Source organism: Epinephelus lanceolatus, chromosome 5 (assembly GCF_041903045.1).
Source record: "Epinephelus lanceolatus isolate andai-2023 chromosome 5, ASM4190304v1, whole genome shotgun sequence".
NCBI lineage: Eukaryota > Metazoa > Chordata > Actinopteri > Perciformes > Serranidae > Epinephelus > Epinephelus lanceolatus.
Genome location: NC_135738.1, coordinates 6652501 through 6664878, shown reverse-complemented (window position 1 = coordinate 6664878; position 12378 = coordinate 6652501). Strand labels below are relative to the sequence as shown.

Below are 12378 nucleotides of genomic sequence, written 5' to 3'. Positions count from 1 at the left end.
GAAGGTTTACAGCGTACGACCTCCCTCTGTCCTTTAAACCCTCACAGCTGATCAGGAAAAAACTCCCCCAAAAAACCTCAGAGGAGACACTGAGGAGAGACAGACGGACAACAGATGTTATGTGAACAGATCAACATAATAAAATTACAGTAATCAATAAAAGAAAAAGACTAAAACACATGCAGAAAGAGAAGAAGCTCATAAAAGATCCAACTCCAAAACAACCCCAGACAGACAGGCAGACAGGCAGGCAGGCAGACATGCAGACAGCTGGAACAGCAATGAGAAATAGAGTTGTAAATATATATATATATATATATATATATATATATATATATATATATATATATATATATACAGTACAGGCCAAAAGTTTGGACACACCTTCTCATTCAATGCGTTTTCTTTATTTTCATGACTATTTACATTGTAGATTCTCACTGAAGGCATCAAAACTATGAATGAACACATGTGGAGTTATGTACTTAACAAAAAAAGGTGAAATAACTGAAAACATATTTTATATTCTAGTTTCTTCAAAATAGCCACCCTTTGCTCTGATTACTGCTTTGCACACTCTTGGCATTCTCTCCATGAGCTTCAAGAGGTAGTCACCTGAAATGGTTTCCACTTCACAGGTGTGCCTTATCAGGGTTAATTAGTGGAATTTCTTGCTTTATCAATGGGGTTGGGACCATCAGTTGTGTTGTGCAGAAGTCAGGTTAATACACAGCCGACAGCCCTATTGGACAACTGTTAAAATTCATATTATGGCAAGAACCAATCAGCTAACTAAAGAAAAACGAGTGGCCATCATTACTTTAAGAAATGAAGGTCAGTCAGTCCGGAAAATTGCAAAAACTTTAAATGTGTCCCCAAGTGGAGTCGCAAAAACCATCAAGCGCTACAACGAAACTGGCACACATGAGGACCGACCCAGGAAAGGAAGACCAAGAGTCACCTCTGCTTCTGAGGATAAGTTCATCTGAGTCACCAGCCTCAGAAATCGCAAGTTAACAGCAGCTCAGATCAGAGACCAGATGAATGCCACACAGAGTTCTAGCAGCAGACCCATCTCTAGAACAACTGTTAAGAGGAGACTGCGCCAATCAGGCCTTCATGGTCAAATAGCTGCTAGGAAACCACTGCTAAGGAGAGGCAACAAGCAGAAGAGATTTGTTTGGGCCAAGAAACACAAGGAATGGACATTAGACCAGTGGAAATCTGTGCTTTGGTCTGATGAGTCCAAATTTGAGATCTTTGGTTCCAACCGCCGTGTCTTTGTGAGACGCAGAAAAGGTGAACGGATGGATTCCACATGCCTGGTTCCCACTGTGAAGCATGGAGGAGGAGGTGTGATGGTGTGGGGGTGTTTTGCTGGTGACACTGTTGGGGATTTATTCAAAATTGAAGGCACACTGAACCAGCATGGCTACCACAGCATCCTGCAGCGACATGCCATCCCATCCGGTTTGCGTTTAGTTGAACGATCATTTATTTTTCAACAGGACAATGACCCCAAACACACCTCCAGGCTGTGTAAGGGCTATTTGACCAAGAAGGACAGTGATGGAGTGCTGCGGCAGATGACCTGGCCTCCACAGTCACCGGACCTGAACCCAATCGAGATGGTTTGGGGTGAGCTGGACCGCAGAGTGAAGGCAAAGGGGCCAACAAGTGCTAAACACCTCTGGGAACTCCTTCAAGACTGTTGGAAAACCATTTCAGGTGACTACCTCTTGAAGCTCATGGAGAGAATGCCAAGAGTGTGCAAAGCAGTAATCAGAGCAAAGGGTGGCTATTTTGAAGAAACTAGAATATAAAACATGTTTTCAGTTATTTCACCTTTTTTTGTTAAGTACATAACTCCACATGTGTTCATTCATAGTTTTGATGCCTTCAGTGAGAATCTACAATGTAAACAGTCATGAAAATAAAGAAAACACATTGAATGAGAAGGTGTGTCCAAACTTTTGGCCTGTACTGTATATATATATATATATAAACACTTGAGAATATCATGTTTAGTGATTCTGGATTGATCCCCTAAAACCAAATCGATTTTCAGTTTTTTACATTTTTTAAATTAGTTTCTCTAAAAAATCCTGCAGCACTTTTATTTTATTTGTTACTGAGACAGAGAAGCAAAGTTTTCAAGCAAAATCTGATTTTCAAAAAAGCAATATACGGTATCACAATAAATAAAACATAACATATGTGTCATATCACCAGATTCTTTCTAACAAACAGCTCAATGAAACAACAGACCAGTTCAGTCAGTGAGTGGGACAGAGTGTGTGTGTTTGTGTGTGTGTGACTGAGCTCCTGCTGAGAGACAAAAAAAGAAGAAAAAACAACAACACATAAACAGGAAGTGATAAAGCCAAATGCAGACATCACTGTACAGTGGGTGCGACCGCTGTGCACCTGAAACACCAGAGGAAAAATTGAGAGCCAACCAGGAAGTAGTTCACTGGAATCTGTCTGTGAACGAAGGGCTTTCCCAACGAGGAAATTTCTCCACCTGAAGATAAGAAAATAAAGTTAAACAGGAGAGGAAGTCCCCGTCTGAGATCAAACATTAAGTGACCTGGACGAAGAAGACAAAAAAGAGGCTGGATCATGGGGAGTACCACCAGTTGGTCCAGGAGCTTCTCCTCCATGATGGACGTTTACAGGCAGATTTTAGGATGACTCAGGGGCAGTTTGACAACCTGCTGTCTGTCATCAAGCCGTATAGCTCTGGGTATCCAGCAACTGCTACCACCAGTTTCCCCTCCATTGTTTACCAACTGTAAACTTGTTGTCATGACCACCACAGAAGCCCCGCCTCTCACATCATCCCATTGGACAATGGGAAAAAGCAGAGATGACGAGGGGCGCTTTTCTGCTCTGAGTAGAAAAGAGTTGAAAGAAGTTTCATTCTCATAAAAACCATCACAAAAGCCGCCTCCAGCTGCTGAGACACTTACTGTGTGTTCAGAAGCAGCTCAGACATGTTGCAGTGCGAAAAGGACATCATGTTCCAGACTATGTGTTTGTCTCGACTCGGCTGTTTGGATACGAAGTGTCTGTTCTGGTCTTATCAGGAAGTTTCCTCAGCTGGACAGTAAAGTCACCACACATCTCTGTTGTCTCTTAACTGTTGTTAGCTATCACTGACTCGATCCTTAAAGGTGATGTTTTGAATATGAGGTGTAAATGAGAGGGTGCTGTCCAGAATGACGCTGAGGCTCTTGACTTGGGAGGAGAAGGGTACAGGGAATCCGTTGATGATGAGGGGTGGAGCTGGGGTGTGTTGTGACTTGGTGAGGGTGGATTTGGCTCTGAACAAACCCTCCTGTTACTGAACATCGCTCAGATATTGTGTTTCACTGGGAAATTTGTCGCAGCACAGAAGCTGAAGACGCTCTGACTTCTGTTTCACAAAGACTTCAACATACTGAAATTAAAAATCGTCTTTACACAGACTGACTCGTTGCAGAGTGATATTTCTTATCAGGGTTCCTCCAGCTGAAGGCAACACAGAGTTAAGACTTGTTAGGACTTGTTTAATGTCAGTCACCGAGACATTTAAGACCAATTTTACAATAACAAGGGACCGACAGCTGACAGATGATGGATCATCTGCTGTGAACATCTCCGCTGGAAACAAAATCTGAGTGTGTCACTTCATCTGTTCTGACGTGGTGACGTCATTGTAGGAGGCATTCAATAAATGATTTTTGAAAATATATCACGTTATCAGTTCAGATCAGAGAAAAACGAAACACTTCTACTCCCATGTCTCAGCATTTTAGGACTTTGTAAGACTTTTAATGACACTCACAATAAAATTTAAGACTAATTTTGCGATAACCAAAACTGAAGGAAAAATAACACCAACAGACGGTGGATGTACGTCATGTGATGGAGGGTTTTCTTGGTGATTTTGTGTTTTTCAATCTACGCTTCATTCCACTGTCTTGATTCCACCGTGTAAAGAAAACCTCCTTATTTTTAGATCAGTGAATTCAGGGAACCCTGATGATGTTATTTTATTATAATTATTGATGCATTAATGCATTCATCACTTCGACGTTGTAGCTGATGAAGGTGGAGCTGATTTAACTCCTTCATATCCTGCTGAGTAGAGTCATCTGTAATATTCATCACATATTAGTTTACTTATATTTTGTAGGAATAATCTGAATCTGAAAAATAACTAGAAACTAAAACTCAAATAAATGTAGTATGAAGTAGAATATTTACATCTGAGAGTAGAAATATAAAGTACCATTGAATAAAAATATCTAAGTAAAGTTAAAGTACTTCCAAACTGTAGCCGAGTAAATCTACTTCTGTTCCACCGCTGTGTGATGTCATGAATTAAATCTTCTACTGAGCTCATTAAACCTGAACCTCAGAGGAAGGAACTCTGTTTTCCTCAAAGGAGGTACTGTAAACAGATATTTATAGTTCAGTTATCATCATCATCATCATCATCATCATCCTCACTGCAGGTACAGTCAGTTCTGCTGATGTCATCACAACATAAAGACTCAGAGCTGATTCAACAACATTCCTCTGAGACGATGTCACAGAGCGAGAGTGAAGTCTATTATCTGAGGAGCTGAATACACACACACACACACACACACACACACACACACACAGTTAAAGTAGGTCACCTCACACTCTGCTGGGTCTCCTCTGAAACTCAGCAGCAGCCCATGAATACCAACCAGAGCTAAACTCCGCCCCCTGAGGCCTCCGACTGATGAGTAATCTGTGACTGAGCACAAACACAGGAATGTGGAAGGGGGAGGAAGGAGGAGGAGCAGGTGGAGCGGGGGGGGGGGGGGACAACGGTCGTCTCCATTCAACATGTTCTTCCAGTAAATCTCCCTCAACCTGACTCACACCTCTGTCTGTTCACACTGACTGTCAGAGACAGACGGACAGACGGGCGGACAAATGTCAATTAGATGTTAATCTGTATGAGAAATAAAGAAAGAAAATGTGTGTAATAGTCATCCAGTTAAAGCGATCGACATGACTCAGACGGATCCAGTTAAAGCGATCGACACGACTCAGACAGAGTTGCTCATTAGAGGAAGTTTCTACTGTAGGTGAATGATCACCTCTCTGACAGCGTCAGTCTGAACATTATTATCTTTGTAAAGGGTGATTATATGTCAGATTGTACAGGTGTCCCTAATAAAGTGACCCTGAGTGTATGTACAGTACGTTAGGCTGTTTCAGAACTGGACACGTTTGGTTCTCAGGCCTCATCTCGTCTTGTCTCGTCTCGTCTCCCACAGTCGACCAGAAACAAACACAGATACTCTTAATGACTCATTTACATATCAATACTTGTGCAGCCATTAAAGAGGAAGCTCCGTTTCTCCACGCTGGTAACAAGACTGAAACAGAAGCAGAGCAGCTTCACTGACTCACAGCTCAGATTATTCACACTGTCTCTTATTCATTCATTCATTCATCACATGATCCTCATTAATCAGCATCACTACATATCCGATACGTAATCAATGATTTTGATCTTATTGAAACAAATAAAGGACCAGTTTAAAGTGAACAGTAAGTGATGCTCATGATGACTGTGCCAACAGACACTGATCAGATCACTTATTATTTCTTTATCATCATCTTGTTATAACTCATCGTGTCTCATCAGACAGCGTGTTCCTCTTTTATAATCAACAGTTCATGTGTGAGGAAATGATTTTAATGTTTTGGGCCTCTGGACTCTCCATCACTGCTCCTGCTGTTTTCACACCTTCAGTCTTTACATGTTTAATCTAAAGGAAGTGAAACACCAAACTAATAGTCAGCTGTCGGTCAGTGTTGGGTTGTGTGTGAGCGTCCCAGTGTGTGCGGAGTGTCCTGCACTGTTAGTGCGCAGTTCATTTCACATCAGATTTGTTGTTCATGTGCTAACTGGCTAACTAGCATCTTGAATCCGTCCTTTCGGTCTTCCTGTTTTTCTTTGGGAATGATGAATACAGACGATCACTGGCTGAGCTAACCGTAGCTAACTTGTATGTCCATTGTTTGGTCTGTGACCACACAGTGGGTCTCATTCATGAAAAGTGAGTAAATCTGAGTAGATTTGCACATAAAAGCCTACGCTACTAAAAACCTACTCCGGATTCAGGATTGCGCGGGAAACTCAGATTTGATCGTAAACACGTGTGTATGATCATGAATGCCAATCCATTGTAAAGTGACAGCGCGCTCCCGGTAATCAGCAAATGACCACCATATAAGGAGGTGTAGGTGCATCCAGTCGACCTGTCAGTTATGGTGCAAACAAAGAAAGAGAGAGAAAGAAAAAAGAATTTTTCCGAAGCAGAGATCGAAATGATTTTGGGTGAAGTGGACTTAAGAAAAAACATTTTATTTTCTTCAGTTAGTAGTGGTGTGACAGGGACAGGCAAAGCGAAGGCCTGGAGGAAAGTAACAGATGCTGTTAATGTTGTCTCCATGGTACAAAGAACCATGTCAGAGGTGAAGCGTAAATGGTTTGATATGAAACTGGAGGCAAAGAAACGCATAAGCACACACACAAAAATACAACGGTCACCAAACAAACAGAAGATTCATTTGTGGGGTTTTGAATGAAGTGGGAACGGGAAACCAGAGATGTTTTGTGCGTAATGGATAAACTCTAGATCAGTGATGGCTGTCGGAATGTAGAGCTATTTAACATTTATTTTAACAAATGATACGGATAACATATAGCCTACAGCAGTTTGTATGCACTGTCTTCAAATTATTTGAATCTTAATAGCCTAAAGCTCTGTTTTATACAATGTAAATTAAACATTTTTCAAATCAGATTTATTCATTCAAATGATCAAAAAGCCAAAAAAAACAAAACAAAAACAAACAAAAAAAAAACACGTGTTGTCTCAAATAATTCTTTCAGCTGCCCCTGCTGAACCCAGGCACCGAGGCCGAAGAGGCTGTGATCCGTCTGTCCTTATGGATATTTTTATTATCATCATTCAATATGTAGAAAGAACGTGTGATCTATTGAGTCGATTTACATAGATAATTCACAATCATGAACCTAATCTGGATCTTAAACCTGCTAATTGCCAACTAATTTAACTAAATGTGTTACATTTTTAATATTTTGTCATGTTTAGATTACGTGTTTCAAAGGCATCTGTGTATTGTGTACACAACAGAGCGCAGTACGAATTAAAATTGTAATTTCCAATAGTGAAAAGCAATATTTATGTGCTTTACTAAATTTACACAAGCACTACGCGTGGTCGGGAGCAGGAGTAGATTTTGTTAGTAGCTACGAAAAGATTGGCGCTACTAAAATATTGATGAATGCGGACATGCACGTAAATTTCCGTCTGCGAACAGTTTACACACTAATTCCTTCTGCTCACATTTCATGAATGAGACCCACTGAGTGTTGGACGGCGGCCTGTCTGTCACTGTTTTCTGTCTCAGGTTCTATTTTTCTTGTACACATGTAACCGGTGGTGTCTGACTCTGCGTTGAGTGCATTGTGTTTGAGGAAGAGACTCAGACGTGGATATCTTTGGAGGCAGTCTCCATTTAATCTGATGGAAGCAGAAAGCAGCATAGATACAAAATCCTCCGGTCAGTAACGTTGTCTTCCATAAAACGTGCCCCTACACAAATTAAATGACACAGAAATATGTTGTAGTGTATCGTAAGCACTTCACAACAAGTTTAAGCTAGCCAGTAAACTTTTAAATGCAAATAACAGAGGCTAAAACACAGAAATTTCTCCCAACTCCAATGCCGCTCACCTCTCCCACGGAGATCAACAATAAAAGGGAAGAGGAAAAGGCGTGGAGACACTAGTTACAGAGGGCAGTGTCACACTGTATAGTAAACGTAGGGTTACAGTCTCAAATTAAAGTTCCACATAACTGACTCGGAGGCTTAACATGTCAGGTATTAACTAAAATAAATTAAATAAACTTAAGGTTACACAGATTTTGTGTAATTATAACACAACAACCAATGTACATTTTCCTTTACACATATCACTGCTGCATGACTGACCCTGTTACACACATATTTAATGAACACTGTTGAGAGGTTTAATATCAGCAGGTGAAATTCAGTCAGACTTCCTCAACTGCACAACAAAGTTTGAACGACTGCTTGAGGTGGTTTTTAAACTTTGAGATCACTGAAATAGGAAAGTTTTTTCTTTCCTGTAACATATTTGTTTTGATATCAGATGGTACAGACTCGTCCTGTGCTGCTCTATCTTACCTTCGGTCACAGTGCTGCTACTTACAGAGTCTGGTCTTTTCTGAGGTGGAACACAGTGTCAAACATTGGAGAACAACTTCTTTAAGTGGCCATAAAAACCACAGTGACTGTACTGGTGTTAAAGAGGTTTCCAGTCTGGTGCAGCGCCCAGCGTGTTGCAGCCATCAGTGGATTGTGACAGATGGCGAAATAGTCAGTCAGACTGGTTTACATGGTCGTTGTGTAACAAACAGAGAACAACAGTTTGTCTTTGTGTGGGATGACACTGAATGCTCCCCCATGAATGGACAACAATCTGCCATTGAGGTGAAAGTCCTGTCTCATAGAGACGTCTGCATGAATGGACAATGATACACATGTAAGGACACACAGAGAGACAGAGAGGCTCTGGACTCACAGATACCCAATAAGCTCTCACACTGCGCTGCTATATTTAAAACACTCTCACTGACTGAGGAGCGTTCACAGCCCGGTGACATCACCCATCAACACGAGGTTAAACCAGCCACACATCTCTGTCAGCTTCTTGTTTCTCCTGTCACATCTGCTCTGACGCACAACTAAGGAGTAAACTTTAACTTCTGTATAAACGTGTGAAAGAGTCTGAATATTTAACAGGAAAAAACTCAACCATCAGTCCTCCGATGTCTAACGAGTCGACTGAAAGAAAAAACTAGTCAAACTCAAAAAAGTGACCACAACTAAAGAAAGACGAACTGAGTTCACATTTTACTATTTCAAATACAGAGTGTACGAGAACAGGAGAGTTTTAGGAGATGGACAGCTCAGAGTGTTAAAGACCTGACAGAGTCTTTACATGTTGACTCCACGTGTTTTTTCAAATGGAGACATCCACTGAACCGTCAGCACGAAGCCGTGACGCTGGGTAGAGCACTGATAATATTAATAACAATAATGGTAATATTTTATTTTATTTACCCGTAGAACTTCTAATAGTAGCCCGGGCTATTATTTTCTTAAATCACTGAATCAACAGGCCCATATTTGGGAAAGGCCTTTAATTCATTTCACACCAAACTTTTAATCAGCAAAGATCAGGAAATATAATCAAACTGTTTATTTAAACCAGAATGAATATTACTGTATATAAATTAGGCTTTAGATAATAAATCAACTATGAATCATTCATTTGATTTAACATCAGAGAGACAGCGAATCAGAGAGAGTTACAGCACCCGACACAACCACACTTTATCCTGTTAAAACAATCCTCACAACTGGGATTCATTTTTATAAAAACCCTTTTGATCCTTGTGATGTGAGGACCCTGACAGACTGAAGGAATGTGAATAATTTACAGGGTAATCCAGGAACAGACACATAATCTGAGGAAGCCTTATACATCTGAAGAACTTCTTTAAAATAAACTACTTGGTAACGAGACCAGGCCTCTAATGGAGACAGAAATACAAAAACAGCCAGTGCCTGAAACGTCACATGTGGTGATACCATTAACATTTCCAAAAGGAGCAGTCTCTGGTGTGCGGACTTGTCTTTGTATTTTTGTATTTGTTCTTCTGTCTAGCACCCAGTATTGATCCCAGTATTGATCCTTTTTGGATGTGTGCTGTTTTTTTGAGTCTCTAACAGAGACAGGCCTTTATTAGTGCAGTCACACCGGGCCAGTAAAAGAGACTCGGCTTTTAATTGAAGTTTTACTGTATTTATTTTTTGATTTAAATACATTTGATTATCATCTGCTCATTTCATGTTTTGTTATCAACATTTCTAAGCAGGACGTATTAGCAGTGGACACTGTGTATGTTCACGGTCAGTCCCTCTTTATAACTTATATTACTGTCTGTGTTAAATAAAGGTTTTACATTTCAAATACCTACACAGGTCACACAGTCACCTCTGTTTATAGACTGAAGCCACAGTGTGCATCTCGGCCTCTAAACTAAAATAAGCAGAGTGTAACTGTGACAGGGCTGACGTCTCTGCTCCTGTTAAACAAACTGTTCACCTGAGTTTAAAGATGAAACCTGTTCACAGGAAACAGGAGGTGTTTTTATTTACTGGGATCAATCTGACCTTTTCTCCTCTTCCGTACAGGCTCTGGAGGAGGCTGCGGCTAACGCAGCAGAAGAAGAACGAAGGCGTCTTCAGACCCAGACTGAACTCCAGGACCGATACAGGACGGACCTGGAGAGAGAGAAAATGGTACGTCACCTTCCACTGAATCATTGCGTCACAACAGGCGGTGGAGCAACATCAATACAACTTCCCTTTTTTTAATATAATGCAGGATGTTTTTATTATTACAGCAGGTGAGTTTAATATTCTGACTGAACATTATCTACAGGTGTGAGACTGAATACTCAACAACATGAAACAGAGTTAAAGTGGAGACACGCTGCAGCTCAGAGTGAAGCTGAAACAGAAGCACACAGGTTATTTTCAGTTGTGTTGACTTCCTGACTCCTCAGATAATAACACACACTTAATAACACACAATTTATAACACGCAGTTAATAATACTACATGTGGTGGTGATGTCTCTATGTACTGACTTGCTCTGTTGTTTGAACAGAGACACACATTGGTGACTGTACGGTCTGTTTGGTAGATGTAACCGATAGGCATCAGTGCTGCACCTCAGGGCCTCTGTGATAATGTCTGCACATGCTCAGTGTTCAGCGTGGATGTGGTGCACCAGCACATCTTCCATCAGTAACGTTATGAGTTGTTCTCAAGATGAGACAGTTTAACTTCATCACTTCAGACATTCAGTCTGACTCTGACAGTGTTAAACAGGCTGAATATAAACTCAGTCTGACTCCGACAGTGTTAAACAGGCCGAACATAAACTCAGTCGGTGGTGCTGTTGCTGACCTCCACATAAAGTATTTATTTACCTGGTCCCACAGGTACGGCAGCAGATGGAGGAGCAGGTGGCCCAGAAGTCCACTGAGCTGGAGCAGTACCTGCAGCGAGTTCAGGAGCTGGAGGACATGTACCGCCAACTGGAGGACGCGCTGGAGGACGAGCGGCGTGCCAGACAGGACGAGGAGGCCGTCAGGAAGCTGCAGGCACGGTCAGTGAAGTTTGTCTTCATACAGGTCTGTTGGACAGGAAACTGTGTGTGCTGATGTGTTCAGACACTGAGGAATAAATACAGAAACATTACAGTGATGTCAGCGCAGGTCAGATTAGTGATTTTACAGATAAAGTCTCACCTTCACACCTGATTAAAAAAAACAAACACATTATTTATTTGTTTGTTGTTAAATGCATCTTGTTGTGCTCCAAGGAACTCTTATTGAGTGATTCTATTTTTTAATCATATAGTCATTAGAACTCTAAAATAAGTTGGTTGTAAACAGCATTTCTTTGAGCCAGCTGACGTCTTGTTACACATGAATGTGTGTGCGCAGATCATCAGGAAGGTGCGACCTCCGCCTCATTCGGAGTCTGGAAAACTTGGACCAGCGGCCATCCTTAAAGTCTGTTAGGACACATACGTACATGATCAACACACATACAAAGAATTACAGAGGTAGATAAACATCCCATGTAGCTGCTGGTCCCCGTCTGCTATCAGCTGATTGAAGCCGTCCACCTCAGATATTACAGTTTATATAAATGTTGACGCCATATTTACAGTCTCATTAATCCCTGAACACGACCCGTCTGTAACCAGACTCGTGTTGTGACTCTGCTCCTCTTATTTTTTCACATGCAGCCAGACGTTGGACATGTACTTCCCTCTCTCCGCCACATTTCCACTCCTGTCCTTCCTTCCTCTGTGCTGACATTAACTTTCCACTTCAAATTTGTCTAACCGCTGCTGAGCCTGTCAGCACTGTGGGTCTGACCACAGAGCTTTTATTAAACCGCCGTGTTAAAAAGACAGCCGTCAGTCTGTTAGTATTTATTAATGAAGGCCATGTACAGGACGCCATCATCCTAACAACCCAACGTACATCACACAGAGGTGTTTAGGTTTGAGTCACAGCTACAGAGTAGATTTCAGTTACATGTGTGGAGACGTAGAAAATAGGAACATGTTTTTTCCCAGTAAGAAACTGAGTGTCATAATATTTTTTATACATGTTGTCATCAGCACTGCTGTAGTTCCTG

The 12378-nt window shown here is 41.3% G+C and overlaps 1 protein-coding gene and 1 long non-coding RNA gene across 2 annotated transcripts in view; one reads left to right on the top strand and one right to left on the bottom strand.

Moving 5' to 3' along the window:
• The window catches only part of swap70b (switching B cell complex subunit SWAP70b), a 51285-nt gene that overhangs the window by 25040 nt on the left and 13867 nt on the right, over positions 1 to 12378 (top strand). The window contains exons 8-9 of the mRNA XM_033634132.2: positions 10351 to 10458; positions 11166 to 11332. Coding sequence (XP_033490023.1) covers positions 10351 to 10458; positions 11166 to 11332 — 275 coding nt within the window. The remainder of the gene's footprint in view (positions 1 to 10350; positions 10459 to 11165; positions 11333 to 12378) is intronic.
• LOC117261701 (uncharacterized) lies at positions 7560 to 10441 on the bottom strand. The gene is made up of 2 exons (XR_004502064.2): positions 10330 to 10441; positions 7560 to 7658 (listed from the first exon to the last, which is right to left on the bottom strand). It is a non-coding gene; the product is annotated as an uncharacterized LOC117261701 (long non-coding RNA).